The 17,482-nt window shown below is 39.2% G+C and overlaps 1 protein-coding gene across 3 annotated transcripts; it reads left to right on the top strand.

Annotated features, from left to right (window-relative positions):
- The first annotated feature begins 833 nt into the window (after positions 1–833).
- rbm26 (RNA binding motif protein 26) lies at positions 834–17,105 on the top strand. Of its 3 annotated transcripts, XR_006403562.1 has the most exons (23): positions 834–1,236; positions 3,027–3,145; positions 3,877–3,995; positions 4,144–4,235; positions 4,347–4,624; positions 5,179–5,457; positions 5,627–5,869; positions 6,371–6,511; positions 6,624–6,764; positions 7,101–7,209; positions 7,367–7,526; positions 8,156–8,353; positions 9,413–9,514; positions 9,625–9,693; positions 9,804–9,902; positions 10,074–10,148; positions 10,901–11,068; positions 11,293–11,397; positions 11,626–11,829; positions 12,839–12,925; positions 13,163–13,276; positions 15,952–16,831; positions 16,971–17,105. XR_006403562.1 is itself a non-coding variant. In XM_044352597.1 (22 exons), exons 1-22 carry the CDS (start codon positions 1,178–1,180, stop codon positions 16,039–16,041), a joined length of 3,048 nt encoding a protein of 1,015 aa, XP_044208532.1. In that variant the 5' UTR covers positions 834–1,177; the 3' UTR covers positions 16,042–17,105. The 3 variants fall into 3 exon arrangements, 2 of the variants coding, with proteins under 2 accessions (XP_044208532.1, XP_044208522.1); XM_044352597.1 differs by having other exon boundaries at positions 9,416–9,514; positions 15,952–17,105; XM_044352587.1 differs by having other exon boundaries at positions 15,952–17,105.
- The last annotated feature ends 377 nt before the right edge of the window (positions 17,106–17,482 follow it).

Here is a 17,482-nt window from a genome sequence, read left to right as displayed (position 1 = left end):
ATGTAGGTAAAATATTGCAGTAAAAGTAGTGGTTTGGTCCCTCTGACTGATATATTATTATATATGACATCATTAGATTATTATTACTGAAGCATCACTGTGTAAGGAGCATGTTACTGTTGTAGCTGCTGGAGGTGGAGCTAGTTTGAACTACTTTATATACAGTTAGCTAGTTTAGTCCAGTAGTTCTCAACCTAGGGGTCGGGCCCTTCAAAGGGTCAGCAAATAAATCTGAGGGTTCATGAGTTGATTAATGGGAGAGGAAAGAAGAAAAAACAAAGTTCTGACACACAAATCTGTTTTCAGTTTTTGTGCTTTTTTGCTAACCTTTCATTTTTGATGAAATATAGGATCATTTGAACATTTATTGAAATTAAACCATGTGAGAAGTTTAGAGGGAAAAATCACTATTTGGTGGAGCTGTGAACAACTCATAGATATCTGAAATGTGACCCTGACTACACACTGATTTTTGTAATACGCCAAAACCAGAAAGTTTGGAAACCACTGGTTTCATCTTTAACAATGTGTTGTATTTTACAAGCGTGTTATATTATCAGTTAGGTCAAATCTTCATCTGAAAAGTAACTAAAGCTGTTAAATAAATGTAGTGGAGTAGAAAGTACAATATTTCCTTCTGTAATATAGAAGAGTGGAAGTATAAAGTAGCATAAAACGGAAATACTCAAAAGTACATGTACCTCAAAATTGTACGTAAATACAGTGCTTGAGTGAACGTACTTACTTACTTCTCATCACTGCTTGTACTGATGTGGAGCCACCGAGCAACGATTGAAACTTTCTGATTTGGTAGTGTACATCTCTGTCTCGCGATAATTTGGCAACGAGAACACAAGCGGAAGTAAATAGTCGCCATGGCATGTTAGCTAGTGAGGTGCTCAGCTAAAGTCGTGGACGCGCTCAACATTGAACGGATTAAAACCATTTGCAATCTTCAGAATAATTACAGTGAATGCTGAGCAAATAGGTGCACTCCCCTCTGCAGTTTCATAATTATTAATTTATACATCACGAGAGTCGTAGTGCACGTTTGGGGCCTGGAAAGACGGATGCTAACTTAGCTGAACTTAGCTAACCTAGCGCGACTGAGTTCAGCTAACGTCGCGTTTAGCCTGAACCCAACGTGAGGTGGCTAGTTTCACCAGCTGGATCTAAAATGATCATTGAAAACCTTGATGCCTTGAAAACATGGCTGTCCGAAACCCTCGAGCCCATGTAAGTATTAAGCTATTAGCTACACAGCTGTTTTCTCAACCCAGACTAACAGTCCAAGGGTGACTTTATATTCTTTGGTCAAGTTATCCACGCCGATGAACCTGTCGTGAACCTAAAAGTAAATCAGTGAATGCATGTGTTTTTATTTATTTACTTATTCATTTTTTATTAATTTTGATCCCGATTGGCCACTTCCAAGGTAGCAACTATTTTTCCTGGCCACACAAGTAAACATTACATCATAATGTAAAAATAGTGCACTTAAAATCTATGGCAAAGGGAACAAAAAATAACAACAAGCAAACTACAAAAACAAAACAAACAAAAAAAAACAAGAAAAAAAAATTAACAATAAAACTACTAGTAACTATCATAACAATAATGACAAAAAGTACCCACACTATATTTAAAAAGTATACTATATAGTGTACTATTTAGATATAGCATAGTACATAGCATACTATATCTAAATAAAATTCTTTTTAAAAACAGTCTTACTTGCTAAATGTGTAGTGTCTGATATAACACGTCTCTGTTAATAATAGTAAGTTGCCTTGCATTAGTTTCTGAGACAGGAAGTGAAAAACAACATCTTGATGCATGCTTAGCATTAAAATTATGGCCAGTACTGCTATATGCAAATTGATGCTACAAGAAATTCAGGATTTTAGACAATGAAATATTTCTTATAAAATAGAGCAGAGAAATAACCGTCATGTCCCTCACCAATGACCAACCTAAGGTCATGTGCATTCTGATGATGTTAGGTCTTCTGTTACAGTTCAGAGCGTGTCCTGGGGCTCTATTCTGGACTAACAAGTTATTCCAAGTCTTTATTTGACTCACTTAACCACACTACTAGACAGTAATCCAAATGAGTAAGAACTAATGTTTGAACAATGTGAGAAATGCATTGTTGTGGTAAAAATTTAGCACATCTCTTAGTAACCGCTAGATCTCTACCGATATTTTTTTCATTCTGCTTTGACCACTTCAGTCTGCTGTCTAATATTATTCCAAGGAGTTTGGTTTCCTCTAGCTGCTCCACAGGTACTCCCTGTACAGACAAGTTTAACTGTGGCTTATGTTTAAGTCTAAAATTTCCAAATACAATACGTTTTATTTTTCATAGATTAAGAACTAACTTGTTACTCCAAGTCCACATTACAACTGATTGTAATTCTCTATCCAGAGCATTAGACAATTCCCTGATTGATACTGCTGGTAAATATAGTGTTGTATCATTTGCATACATAACTGCTCTTGCTTGATTTAGAATAAGAGGAAGATTACTGGTGAAGAAATAGAATTGTAATAGACTCCAAATAGCTTCCTTGTGGTACACCACATTGTAACTCTTTCACACTTTAAAAACAACCATTATGTAAAGCATGTTGTTTTCTAGTAGACAAATAACTGTTAAACCAGCATATCGTATAAGATGCAAATTTATAACATTTAAGTTTTTTATCTAACAATAATTTATGATCCAGTACATGAAAGGCTGAGCTAAAATCTAGTGACACTGCTCCCACTAAGTTATTATTGTGAATAGGTTTAAGGCAGTCATCTGTGTTAATGCTGTTCCAATTGAGTGCCCCTCACAATGGGCATGCTGAAAGGCAGTAATTAAATTATTTTCTTTAAAAATGCACTGTATTTGTTCACAAACCATATTTTCCAGCAGTTTGCTACAAATTGGTAGCAGACTCATTGGCAGACTGTTTTTACCACTAAATCCCTCTGCTGCATTTTTTTGTCTTACTTAACTTTCTTCTTTAAAATCACAGCTGTGATGCAGACCCTTCTGCCCTTGCCAAGTATGTTGTTGCTTTGGTGAAGAAGGACAAAACTGAAAAGGAACTTAAAGCCCTGTGTATAGACCAGTTGGATGTATTTCTTCAGAAAGGTAATTAAAGGATATAGGTTCACATTTTTTTCAAGTCTGTCTGAAAACAACATTCAGGTGCCCAAATGAACTCTGAAAGAGGTTTTCCTCGCTATAGTCATTTCTCCTGTTCGTACTGACCATTAGAAGATCCCCTTCAGATGTGCTCATTTTGTACAGAAATGTGTTTAAAAGTTTATCTGAAGCTTATATGAAGTCTGAGTTAGTCATATCAAGTGGATTTCTGCCATATTTACAGTTTTTTTTTTAGCATTAAATTCCTTCTTTGTGTTTCCTCAGACAGTGTCTCCCTGTTGAGCTATGGTGCAAGTATAGTAACAAAAAGAGGAACTTTGGCACTAAAAAGACTGATGTTGAAAGATATGTAGTTGATTTGACTAATTTGGACAGCTGAAGCTTCATATTGACTTCAGTTAAACTTTTAAATAAATCTTTGCATAGAAGGAGACTTGTGGATTTTGGCCGCCATCACTTACATTGTAAGTGGATTATGAAGGGATCTGCTAATGGCCAGTATGAACAGGAGGGATGATTACAGCAAGAAAAACCTATTTCAATGTTCATCTGGGCTCCTGACTGTTGTTTTACCACAGACATGAAAAATGGTGAACATTTTCCTGTTGTGCTTGATTTTGCAAGCCTCGTTTCATTTCTCATGCGGTTTGCAGTCTGGTAGTGGTTATCTCCATGTTAAAACACTTTCTTTAATTTGCACTCTCACACGCTTTCAGAGACACAGCAATTTGTGGATAAGCTGTTTGAAGCGATCAACAACAAAAGCTACCTCCCTCAGCCAGAGCAGCCATCCTCTCTGGTCAAAGTCGAGAAAGATGAGCCGAAAAAAGATGAGGTAATCTGCTAATAATGTCAGCACTTAGACGGATTTATATAGTTAATAGTTTTCTTAAGTTCCATCACATGAATATTCACTAGTGTCTAACAATATGGAGGTCTTGGATGAACATTATGCTTTTTAATTTACTTCTTTCTTCGTTCAGACAAATCGGGAAGAGGAACGAGAGAAGAAGTTTTCCCGGCGAGTGAATCACAGCCCTTCACAATCAAGCTCTCGCTACAGCAGAGACGGCAGGTGTGTGCACCCACGTATTCCAGTTTCTTCAACACTCTGTCGTGCATCATCTGTTTAACTTTGCTTTTACCATGCACTTACTGTCATGTCCTTGCTTACCCAAATTCTTAGGAGAGGAGATGACCGTAAGAGGGACGACCGCTCCAGGAAGAGGGATTATGACCGCAACCCGCCAAGGAGGGACTCATACCGCGATCGCTACAACCGCAGGAGAGGCCGCAGTCGCAGCTACAGTCGGAGCCGCAGTCGGAGTTGGAGCAAGGACCGCATTCGAGATCGTGACAGAGAGAGGGACAGGGATAGGGACAGAGACAGGGACAGAGATAGGGATCGTGATCGAAGCAGGAGCCGGTCCCACAGCAGAACTCGGTCTAGAAGCAGAAGTAGAGGTAAGAACTTGACTGAAGGATTTAAAATGATCAAAGGTTGTCTACAAATGATCACCGGCGGAACTGCTTTGTGTCAGTTTGAGATTTTGTTTTTCTATGAGGAGAGCAATGACACCAAAACCTGACCCCTGAAACATCTCTCAGGTTTTCTTGTAGTGTGCTTCATTTGAACTTTGATCCATTTTGTCGCTGACCTTTCAACTGTGTCTAGTCAGATTACAGCTGACCATGAAGCTTCCTAAACAAAGATGATCTCATTGTGTACAGAGATGTATTTGTCAAATTGACATAAGTGTGTATTTGGGTTTCTTTAACATGAATATTACTGTTTCTTATTTATGGATCAAATACAAGTTGATGAATTTGTTACTGTATATGATGATGTATCAGAATTCGTAACTGGCACATCATGAGTAGAGTAGACAATATATGATGACTGGATATTGAGGAATGGATCAACTAAGGATGATTAAAATCGTGTAATGAGTAAACAAGTCTAGTTTCTCACAGGAAATATGCCATAAACATACGTGGTTGTTCTTGTCTATTCGCAGAACGAGATTCTGGAAAGTTGAAGTATGATCATGATCGAGTGGACCGGTCAGAGAGTGCTGATGGCTACACCCCTGCTGCTCTGGTCTCCACTGCAACCACTTCACACTTTCCTGTGCCAACACTGAGCAGCACCATTACAGTCATTGCTCCCACACATCATCATAGCAACAACACCACCGAGAGCTGGTCAGACTTCCGCCCTGAGCACCCTGTGGATCGCGGCCCTTTTAGTCGGGGGCCACCTCCTCAACAAAGGAAGCGATGCCGTGACTATGATGGTAAGGAAAGCGGATTGAACTTTTTTTTTTTCAATTAAAGGTGTGCAGAAACTGGTTTGACAGTTAGAGAAACTCATATAATAATACTTTGATAATTACGCTCCTATCATTGAAAACATTCTGAAGATTCAGATGAACAGGCATGATGTGCTGCATGTGTCTTTTCCAGAGAAAGGCTTCTGCATGCGAGGGGACATGTGTCCTTTCGACCATGGAAGTGACCCAGTTGTAGTGGAGGATGTCAATTTGCCCAGTATGCTGCCCTTTCAACCTCCACCAATCCCAGGTGTGGATGCCCCGCCGCCCCCAGGTCTTCCACCCCCTCCGCCACTCATGAACCCCCCACCTGTGAACCTGCGGCCCCCTGTACCCCCACCGGGCGCTCTCCCACCCAGCCTTCCGCCTGTTGCAGGTGGGAATTCAGAAATTTCTCTAAACTGTTTATTTTTCGTAGGACAGATGGGTTTATCACTTACAAAACTTTCAAGAATACTTGCTATAATTTTGTAGAATAAAATGTCAAACATTCTATGATTGTTTTATTTTAAGTCTATATTGAAAGTAACTGTACCCCACAGTGTGTGTGAATGATTCAGTATCACTTCTTCACTTGAATTGCATTGCTAGGCAACAGCTGACCTGACAGCTGTTGCTATGGGTTTACAGGAAATACATTTACATAGAATGTTTATGATTGAAACTGAGAAACTGTTTTTACAACTAAAGCAAATCTGAAAGGTTAACTTCAAAGATTTTAAACAACGTAAGGATGCAAGAAGAAGAGCTACTGACTTGGATAACAGTTATAACAATTACCAGTTCAGTACAGATTTATAAGATTCCTTGGAACAGTTAAGACTGCTTTGCTTGAACTTCTTATTTTTTTAACATTTTGTTTTTCTATCTTTCCCAGGTCCCCTTCCTCCTCTTCCTCCACTACAACCGTCGGGCATGGATGCTCCTCCCAATTCCATCACCAGCTCTGTTCCCACCATCGTCACCTCTGGGATGCGCTCCTCACTCCCCCAGGCCCCAGCACCACTCTTCACCTCAGGTAAGGGCTGAGTGTCAAGTTACAAATTTAACATTGTAATTATAAATCAGTTTTAAAGCGACGCCTCGCTTGGCTGTTTAACATGTTAAGATGTCCTCTCTCTGCTCACCAGACACTTATGAGACAGATGTGTACAATCCTGAGGCTCCCAGCATCACCAATACCTCCAGGCCGATCTACCGCCACCGGGTCAATGCCCAGAGACCCAACCTGATTGGCCTCACAATGGGGGATGTGGACCAGCCACAGAGAGGTATTCATCATCTCAGCACTCACGTCTCTCTTGTGCTGTTGATTTCCAAAGGAAGTTAATGGCAGGAGGAACGAGAAATATAACGTTAAGTTTGAATAGATCGTCTCAAAACATGTGGCGCAGTCGCTTTCTCTCCTATCATTATCATGCGTAGTACCTTTGTCAACGTGAGGGCCTGTTGCTGCTTCACAAACAAGAACAATACCAGTATTCATTACATTCCACCGTATTTGTGTGTCCTGTCATTGTAATACTGATGTTACCTGAGTCGGGATCTCATTTCTGGCTGCGTGCTGTAGTCTCACAACTGACCCGTCAGTGTTTGTCTCTCTCCAGACAAGATTCCGAATAACAGCATGAGGATTGTTATGGAATCTGATTCAAGGAAGAGACCAGCAGTGTCCCATGAAGGAGGCATCCCCATCAAGAAACCTTGGTTTGACAAGTAAGACACCTTTTACTTTAATATTAAAAAAAAAGAAATGCTGCCTTTTGACCATCTTAGATTAGGAAAGAAAGAATTGCAGGATTAAGCGAACGTGACAGAGGAACGTTTCAGACCAGCTTCATTTATAATTGTTTGATTTCTCTTTTCTGCTCAGACCCAGCTTTAACAAACCCAACCACCAGGGCTACCACAAGAGAGCCCCATTCAACTCTCCTAACACAAAGCTGCTGGTTCGACAAATTCCCTCTGAGCTCAACAACATCAGCAAACTCAATGAACATTTCAGCAAGTTTGGCACCATCGTCAACCTGCAGGTCAGTACTCTAGATGATGATGTAGATACGAAGCTCAGAGTTTTGATTTATTTAGTAGTCATTGTAGTAGTTAACTGTTGGATGACTAAAAAGCAAACAATGCTGTACAGTAGATGGTTTGTATGTGAACAATGTGTGTGAATCTAGTATCAGTGCTGAAATTTTAGGGTTTTAAAAAGCTTCAGTGTTCATGTTTGTCACAGAATATTACTATTTATATAATTATTTGTATTTGTATACAGTTAGATTGTCCTTATTGTCCAAAAAAGAGTTGTATTATAGAACATATTAATAACCAGTATGTGTATTAGAAGTAATTTGGATAGACTGTAGTGATAAACTAATCTTAGAAAGCACAAAATAGTTGTAATTTCTAGAATGTCACATATCAGACGGATCCTCAAAAATAACTTAAGTAACCCTCTTCCAAATGCTTTCATGTGCTGGTTTTGAAAGGTACTACAATAAGAGTTTGTCTGTGTATCACAAAATGAGAGTATAAATACTGAACGTGTGAACTGAGACGGTGAAAACGACTTCACAGTTGCTTTCGTATCCTCTCGATAACAAGCTCACAAAGTTCAGATAGACCGTGCAGTGTTTTAACACCAGCGTTTGTTTTGGGACAGGTGGCCTACCAGAATGACCCAGAAGGGGCTCTGATCCAGTTTGCCTCCCCAGACGAGGCTAAGCGGGCTATGCAAAGCACCGAGGCTGTTCTCAACAACCGCTTTATCAGGGTGCACTGGTTTCGTGAGAATGGAGGTGAAGGGCAGAGTCAGGGCCAGTCGCACTCACAGCAGCAGCCGCAAGCACAGCCAGCCATGGTAAGACCTCATTACAAATATGCCACTTTATAACATGTGATGTTTTTTTAAATTTTTATTTTAACACTGGTGAAAAATGTTTGTCAGCATTTCTAAAATTCCCCAGAAATGCTAAATATCTTAAAATAAGATACACTTGTAAATGAAGATATTGATTCAAATGATTCTTGAAATATATATATTTTTTTAAAAACTGGAGCAACACGGAGCAATATATTAGGAACTCCTGTGCAATCTAATGCGATTCAATATAAAAGCGCTGCCAACAAATCGACTTTTATGAAGTTTATACATTTTCAGTTTTTGTCAGAAAGGTGATAATTCTACTTTGTTTATTATTGAGGTCATAGTGGGCGGTGGTGCATTGGACTGCATTCAATTGAAAAGTGTTCTTAATAAAGTGTATTGGATTACTAGTCTAATGTAGATGACATCATCATCATCTTGATATTTGTAGTACAGCACTGGTAAAGTTTAATAGATGATTAATAAATAGAAGATTAAAACCATCAGATTTTTATTTTAGTTCCCAAGAATCAAGAGGCCTCTTTAACAGCCTTAAGTAGATCATCCCAGAACAGGCAGAGCTACATCAGTTCACACACAGCACAATTCAGTAAAACCACAGCCTGCATTGTGGTTGATCACTGTGTGTGTGTGTGTGTGTGTGTGTGTGTGTGTGTGTGTGTGTGTGTGTGTGTGTGTGTAATGTAACAACCTATTCATGAGTGTTTTTGATTATTTCAAAAACTGGGCACAGCACACCACAGCATTGTTAACTCTTGGCTCTTAAATTTTCTCAACTGGAAAAACTTGTGACATTAATGGCAGTGTTGCCTCCACTAACATTTACGGTAAAGAGAGGTCTTTAACCGGGTGTTGTGAGATATTCTTGGAAATGTATGAAGTAGATGATATGGATGCACTTGAAAGTTCAGGACTTCACAACAAGAAAGCTAGAAGACTTAAAAATGTCAGAAATGTTGTCTGACAGTGGCTTTGTTAACATCGACTCCATTGATCGGTTGTAATGTGATTAACACCTCCTCTGACATTCAGCAGCCCTCAGCCACGTCTCTGAAGCAGTCTGTCAAAGATCGCCTCGGACCCCTTCTCACTTCGAACTCTGAGCCCTCCCAAGATTCCTGCGTAGCCTCTCAGGTATGTGTGTGGACGAGGCGGTGGTGAGAGTGTGCCTTTTCTCATATGCTTGTTGAAATGTGCATAACGTGTGTGTATAAATGTAATCTATCCTCCCCCTTTTGGTGCAGAATCCCTCTAAAGTGTCAGTGAAGGAACGTTTGGGTTTCTCTGCCAAACCAGCAGCTCCTGTTGAAAAGGTAAAGTGTCCACTCATTTAGGCAGTGTTACTCATTTTTGTCATCAAAGTAGGGCTTCTTGTAGTATTTCTCTCTTCTAAATTGTGTTTAAAAAATGTTCCCCCTTTCAGGTGTTTTCAACCTCCATGGGCCTCACAAAGACCGTTTTCAATCCTGCTGCCCTGAAGGCTGCCCAGAAAACCACAGAGGAAGCCCTAAAGAAGAAGCAGGTGAGAGAGGGAACGGCGGGAAAAGTGTGGAAGGATTCAGACGATTTGCCACACCTGGTCTATTGAAAATGTGTGATGAGATGATGAAACAGATTGCAAGCAAATCATTTAGGCTTCTCACACTGAGAACAGCCAGCAGTATCTGATTGTCTCCCCTAATTTGTTTGACAGGAAGCCCTAAGACTACAGCAGGATGTAAGAAAGAAGAAGCAGGAAATACTGGAGAAACACATTGAAACACAGAAGGTAAGATACTCTGATGAAGATGTCCCTATCACTTGTCTGCTACCCGTTTCTACTTGATATAAAAGTGAAACGTGTGAGCTGTAAAAGAGGTCTGACTCACCACTTAAGCAACATAGTCCTGAGCCAGACTGCTCTGCTGTTGTTTGTTTGTGTAGATTTGCCAACGGTGTTTTAAAGCTGCGTGGGGGATCCGTGACTCATTTGCTGTGATCTTAGTCAAAGGAGTTGACGATCATGTGGGAACACGCTATATTTTGTCTGCTTTTTTAAAGGAAAACTATCCCGACTTTTGCTCAATAGCAGCCACTTTGGCCACAATTGTCATATGTAGGATAATGGTGAAGGCTGAAACATAGTGTAGAGAGAGACGTAAAGTGAATAAACCGGCTCAGTAATGTCAGTTAAAACTAAACCTATCTAAGGTTAACATTAGCTAACATTAGCCACCATAAGCTACTGGTCAGACCAAGAAAGGCTGACGCAGTGAAACCACTGAGTGTATTGAATTTAGCAATATTTCATTTAATTGAATGAGAGAAAAAAAAAAACTTCTTACAAAAGTTACATTGTGACATTCTGAAAACATTCATTGTTCATATTTAATGACCCATATTTTCACCACAGTTTTGAATGTCACCCTGTCTCAGTCCTGTCCCGTGTGACCCGCGGCTTTGTGCTTTCAGTACTCTGTTGATTGCCGTAGATAAAGTTGAATTTGTGGTTTTCTGCACTTCCGTCCTCATTCTCTGCAGCTCCTGATCTCCAAACTTGAGAAAAACAAAACGATGAAAGCAGAGGATAAAGCCAAGATCATGGAAACCTTGGGCACGTTAACCAAGAGCATCACCAAACTACAAGAGGAGATAAAGGGTGTCTCAAGCAGCAGCAGCCTGCTACGCACAGCCAAGAGCAAGGCCCAGGTAGCACCTCGGTTACAAAATCATATCACACTGTTTAAGAGTCCAGCGTTTGATGCATAGCTGTATGTTTTGTTTTTTTTGAGATGACAAAAGATGGCTTGTAAAATCTTTTTTTCTATTGATCTAGAAATACTAAGCCAAAGGCAACTGGATTTTCATCTTTTACTTCTCACTACTGGCTTGAGATGTAATCTACCCTCATGTGTTTGATTTAATATGTTCAGGCACAGAAGGAACTGCTGGATGCAGAGCTGGACCTGTACAAGAAGACTCAGGCTGGAGAGGACACTGCTTTGTTGAAGATCAAGTATACTCAACTTCAAATTGAGGTATTGACTTGATCTGTATATAGAAAAACTGGCCCTCAAACCCTGAAGTCAAGTACTTAAGTGCTACTTACTCTACCTGCCACATGAGGACACTCATGCTCCTATAACTTTGAACGATCTTGTGTATTTAATCTCCACAATTGTAATTCTGTAGTTTAAGAAATTGTGTCGTAGGATACAGCCCAGTGTCTGACAGATATTTCCATCCCTTTCTTTCCTTTTTCCTAGGCGGCTAAAAGGGGACTCTTGTCTCCAGGACGAGGCCGTGGGGCCCCTGCTCGGGGTCGTGGTGCTCTTAGGGCCCGGGGAAGGGGCTCCAGAGGGCGGGGAAGAGGTGTGCCTCTGCACGCAGTCGTGGACCATCGGCCGCGAGCGCTGGAGATTTCTGGTTTTACTGAGGCAGAGCGGGTTGACTTGCTGCCACACTTTGCTGTAAGTCAGCTTTGGAAAAAGAAATCTGATATCCAGTTTGGCCTTTTGATAGAAGCTGTAGGTGGGAGATCTGAGGACTTGGTATTAAAGAGCTCTCTCAGCTTAACTGTTTAGGGGGTGGACAAGACAATTTGTGGTGGGTGTTCTACAAAAACAAAAGAACAAGATAATAGCCTAAAAATTACATGAATTACTATTAGCTGTATAGGTAACTGGTAAGTCTAATAATTTATTGCAATAATAATAATTTAATAATAATAATAATAATAAATAAGCCTATTAAGGTGTTCACTCTTATAGTAATTATAAACATGTTGCACCATCATCCACAGTTATAACTTACAGTACATTGAATTATAATTGTTCAGTGTTGCAAAAATAATCAACAGTGCCCTCTGGTGGGTACGACTGCACAATGCGACTGACTACTAGTGGCACAACAGAAGACATTTACGTTTTAGTTTGACCAAATACAAATGAAATGGTGTTGACATTTACTTTAACAAGTGCAACTCTAAAATTTCAGATTTCAAAGAGTTTAATGACCTCCTAGGAGAAGGAGACAGGGCATATCTTGCTGCTCAATATGTATCACAACCTGAGGGACAGTGAATGACTTAGACACACACAGATACACACACACACATGCATAGGATATACTGTGTATATATACAGAAATACACTGTATATAATTAATAAATATAAGTCCTAATGTTATGTTAACGTTATTCTGTTTCATTGACTCTTTGGCATCTCAGTCCACCCAGTATCCTGAATATGTCAGAGTGTAAACACCGCCACCACTGCCAACTTTAACAGCTATCATACTAACACTTATGTGTTAATTACTTGAAGGAGTTATTTGTAAAAAAATAGCAACACTGAGAGATGTCACTGATATGTGTTGTAATGGCTCATTAGGTACTAATGAGACTTTTTTTCAATAATTGGATTGATGTGAGTTTGTTTTGTAAAGTGACTAAAATGTTGTGTGTTCACAATTTTGAAGCAATTTGGAGAGATTGAAGATTGCCAGATTGATGAAAACAACCTGACTGCAGTCATCACTTACAGATCAAGAGCCGAGGCAGAACAGGTACGTCACCTGCCAGCTGACTGAAATATATTCCTTAAGTTTCAAACAGTGAAATGTGTTTTCCAGTTTTTGGACTCAGTGTTGTATGACACACTGTTTCAGCTGAAGCACCACATTTTTTTGTTGTTGTTTACATTTTTGTTGTGCCATTTCTGTCTCAATTATAGACGCACATTATCTCTGTCTGCTCTAACGTGTGTTTTCTCCTCCTGCTCTTTGTGTTTCGTCCACCTGCAGGCGGCTCTACATGGACTGAAACTGAACAACCAGAGTTTACGCCTAGCCTGGCATAAGCCCGTTACGACTCTGAGTACTGCGGATGCTGATGAGGCAGAACCAGAGGAGGACGAGGTTTGTCAGCATTTGTCACTTCTCGTATACTTGCAGTACTTTTTCTCTTTTATAGATTCACTTCTAGGTAGCTGATCAGTTCTTATTAGGGTCTGGCAGTAGTCATTTCTTTTTAGTGCTCCTATGCAACCTAGTGTAAAAAAAGAGTATGGGAATATTTAAAAGGTCTCTGTTCAGCTTTCGTATCGGTTAAATATATTAAATGCCTAATTCTAGTAGTGTTGCACTTACAAAACACAAGAGGGAGCCATTACACTTGACAGCAAAGATTGCCTTCATGTGGCAGTATTGGTCTCCTTGTTTTTCTTGATATAGTGCATCTTATACACACAAATAATTCATGCATGCACAAACTTCTCTTCTAAGCAGTTGGCAGGTGTGCAGCATGATACTCTCAAGCTGAAAATTTAATCCCTTTACAGCTCCAGTAAATAACAATAAAAATTATCTTTATTTATAGAGCACAAAAACTGCGTTACAAAGTGTGTCAGAAGGGCAGCAAAATAAAACAGACAAGTCATAAAATCATCAGGTTTTAAAAAGAAAACATTAAAAAAAATTGTGCATAAAAACCAGTTCAGTGTAGGAAAAAGCAAGAATAAAGAAAATATTGTTTTTAAAGAAATAAAAGACAATTCAAAGAAAATTAAAACAAGTAAAACCAGGAAATGCTCTCTGATAAAAGTACATTTTAAGAAGAGACTTAAAAGAGACTACTGACTCAGCCGACCTGATTTCCTCGGGCAGATCGTTCCAGAGCCTCGGGGCCTCGACTGCAAACACTCTGCCCCCGTTAGTTTTCAGCTGGGCCTCTGGAGCAGATAAAAGACCTCTGCCTGAGGATCTCAAAGTACATACCGGTGTGTACCGTAGTAAGAGGTCAGAGATATAGCATGGAGAGAGGCCATGAAGAGGCTTAAAAGTAATCAGTAAGATCTTAAAATCTATTCTAAAACATACTGGGAGCCAGTGTAAAGAGGCTAAAACACCAGTGATGTGATCATGTCTCTTGGTTGTGGTTTAAAGCCTGGCAGCTGAGTTCTGTACAGTCTGGAGTCGATCAATAGATTTTTCACTCAGACAACTAAAAAGGTTGTTGCAATACTCTAGGCTTGATGAGATGAAGGCATGTAAAATGTTCTCTATATCTTAGTTAAAATAAAAGTTAAAATAGATCATATTTTTGACACAATCTTTGTGGTGTGCTGCTCAAAACTTAAATTACTATCAAACCAGAAACCAAGATCCCTTTTAACAGGCTTGATTTGATCCAATAGGGAACCAACAGATTGCAGAATTGCCATGTGCAGGGACCCAATGACAAGGATCTTTATTTTGTTTGAGTTCAGCTGAAGAAAAATGTTTGACATCATAAAAGCAGGCGTTAGTGAACCAGGGGCTGTGGATCTAACAGGCAGGTACATCTGTGTATCATCAGCATAACAATGAAAAGCGACACCATGTCTTTGATAATGTGCCTAAGAGGAAACATGTATAAGGGAAATAAATTTGGTCCCAAATCAACCCCTGAGGTACACCATACTTAACAGAAGAAAATGAAGAGACATAGTTGTTAACAGAGACACAGAACCTCCTATTCGACAGATAAGATGAAAACCATTTTAAAGCTGTACTGGTTATCCCCGCCTCAGTCTGTCTAACAGGACGCTGTGATCAATTGTGTCAAAGGCTGCACAAAGGTCTAGGACTGAGCACACGCCATCATTCAAGGATTCAAAGAAGTTTGTCATAGCAGAACATGTTGGTACATGAAGGGAACGACTCGGTCCCAGTTCAGAAAATAGCAATAATAGAACAATAAAATTAGAGAAACACGTCATAATAAATAGTCAATAAATATATAAATATTTATCAGCAGCCATTAAAAGGTTGTTGGTAGCCTTGAGCAGGTCAGTCTCAGTGTTGTGATACTTTTGGAAGTCAGACTGAAACATTTCAAAAATGGAAAATAACGATATTTTCCATTGCAGAGAGAAATTGCTTGGATGCTATTTTTTTTTCAGAAGTTTTTCGATATGAAAGGTCATTTGGAAATTGGTCTATAGTTTTGAGGATGGGAGGGATCCAGCCCTGGTGTTTTTAACAGTGGGTGCACACAAGCAGTTTTAATATAATCAGGGACCCAATCATTAGACGAGGAACTGTTAAAAACAGAAACCAAACCTGACAGATTCCATTACTTTTGAGCAAAAACTTTGTTGGTATTACATCAAGAGGGCTGGAAGACAGTCTCCAATGTGATACTGTTTCTAGAAGTTCAGACAAGGTAATGGGATAAAACTGGTTCAGACTATCTCGTTGCAGGTGAAGGACATCATAGTAAGTGGCATTTGGGGTAAATGAGGCTCTAATTGACTCCACTTTATGAGTAAAATAAGATAAAAACATTTCACGATCAGCATCACTTTCAGTCGGGGCACAAGGAGGGGCTGAATTTACTAGCAGATTGACAGTCAAATAAAAATCTAGGGTTGTGTTGACTGGCAGAAATAAGATCCGTACAATAGTGTGTTCTCGCATTCTTAACCATATCGTAGTGAAAAATAACTTCTTCAAACATGTCACAAGAGTGCTGGTGATGCTCACAGAACAAGTTCTTTTCACTTACAGTTGCCTTTCGTTCACTTTCCAATAATCTGTCCTTTCCCTACCAGTACCCGGAGGAGTCCCTGAGTGATGATGCATTGCTGCAGGACGATGATGAGGAAGAAGATGACAATGAGCCTCGCTCCTGGCGCAGATGAAGACCAGTCAGACGCCCTTACCCGTTTGCACTGGTGTGGAGGATGAGCAGCTGTCCAGCAGTTTTACAAGATTGCAATGCCTGTTTGTAAATCAAGCGAGGCACATTTTTCTTTGGCTTAAGAGTTTTTTCTCCCCTCACAAATATGTAACTGGCAGAAGAACCATGTGCAAGTTTGATTCATTTTAATGTGTATCCCAGATGCAACAATGGTGAATTTTTTTAATGCTCTTAATGTAGAAATAGTTCCGTTTTTTTCCGTTTTGGTTTTTTCTTTTTTTTTGGTTCACAAAACACAAATAGTTTGTCTGGACATGTGACGACTGATCACTTAAAGACACATTTGTTGAACTATTGGTTTAAGAAAACAAAACCTGTGTTGTAATTGAACTGAATGGCAGACTGTAGCTTTTTGCAGAATAGTATTAGGTTGACTGGTTAAATGCTCGTGTAAATATTTTATGTCTGGGTTTAAATGATTTGTATGAAAGCTTTGGTTCTCAGTTCTTGGCTTTACTTTGAATTGTATAAAAATAAAGAATTGAAATGGTCTGAAAACATCCTGCCCAAAAAAAAAAAAAAAAGAAAAGAAAAGAAAAAAAAAAGAAAATTTTTGTGGCAGTGAAAAAAATAACACTCCCTGAAGAGCTGTAAAAAGACCATTTCAAAAAAACAAAAAAAACTTCATCTTCACCTAAAGAGCAAATATCCTACAACACTCCTCCTTCTATCAAAACACTTTTTTGGATTGGTAAGGTAACCTTTTACATACAGTTGATTTCCATGCCAAGGTAAGGACATGACATAATTTGATATTGATAAAAATTTTAAAGATGCACCATAAAAAAATATTTGCATGGCTTGAGTAAAAGATCTATGATGAAAATGATAATGAAATAACTAAAAGTGTTTGTGTTTGTTTTGATGCAGGAGCTGTCTGCCAGCAGGATGTACAACTCCTCTTCCTCCCAGAGGCCTCGACATGCAACATTTTAAAATTGAATCTTGTGTTTACTGTAACAGTTTGTGCTGCTTTTTCACAAATACAAGAATTTTTTTCTTCAATGAATTGTAGATCAGTGTTTTAATCCTATTTTTGTTATTGTGTAATAATTGATTACCTGCTGCAAGTTCTCAAGACATCTTTTACATAGGTGTATTTAAGGTTGCAACAAAAACTTGTGATATTTTGCACCATTAGTGGAAACATTTCTATCCAGAGATAATATTAAAGATCCCCTCCAGACGTGTATTAAGACATACAGAAATACTCTGCTTGGAACAACAATGTGTGTCTGATATGGTTTTTCCACAAAAAAGTGTGATTACCATGTTAAAATCCTTAAAATGACATTTACTCCTCCTCCCTCAATAGAAACTCTAGAATCTTCTACTTCATTGTAAAGTCCATTCTCATTGTTTGTGCACTGGAGGCTCCGACT

Source organism: Thunnus albacares, chromosome 1 (genome assembly GCF_914725855.1).
Source record: "Thunnus albacares chromosome 1, fThuAlb1.1, whole genome shotgun sequence".
Classification (NCBI taxonomy): domain Eukaryota; kingdom Metazoa; phylum Chordata; class Actinopteri; order Scombriformes; family Scombridae; genus Thunnus; species Thunnus albacares.
Note: the sequence above shows the minus strand (reverse complement) of the source record. Positions and strands in the feature narration are given on the sequence as shown.

Excerpts from the sequence above, each read along its gene's own strand:
- rbm26 (XM_044352587.1), top strand. The coding sequence starts at position 1,178 with ATGATCATTGAAAACCTTGATGCCTTGAAAACATGGCTGTCCGAAACC. Across the intron at positions 3,146-3,876 it reads GGATGTATTTCTTCAGAAAG|AGACACAGCAATTTGTGGAT; the intron begins GTAATTAAAGGA and ends ACACGCTTTCAG. Across the intron at positions 8,354-9,412 it reads CGCAAGCACAGCCAGCCATG|CAGCCCTCAGCCACGTCTCT; the intron begins GTAAGACCTCAT and ends TCTGACATTCAG.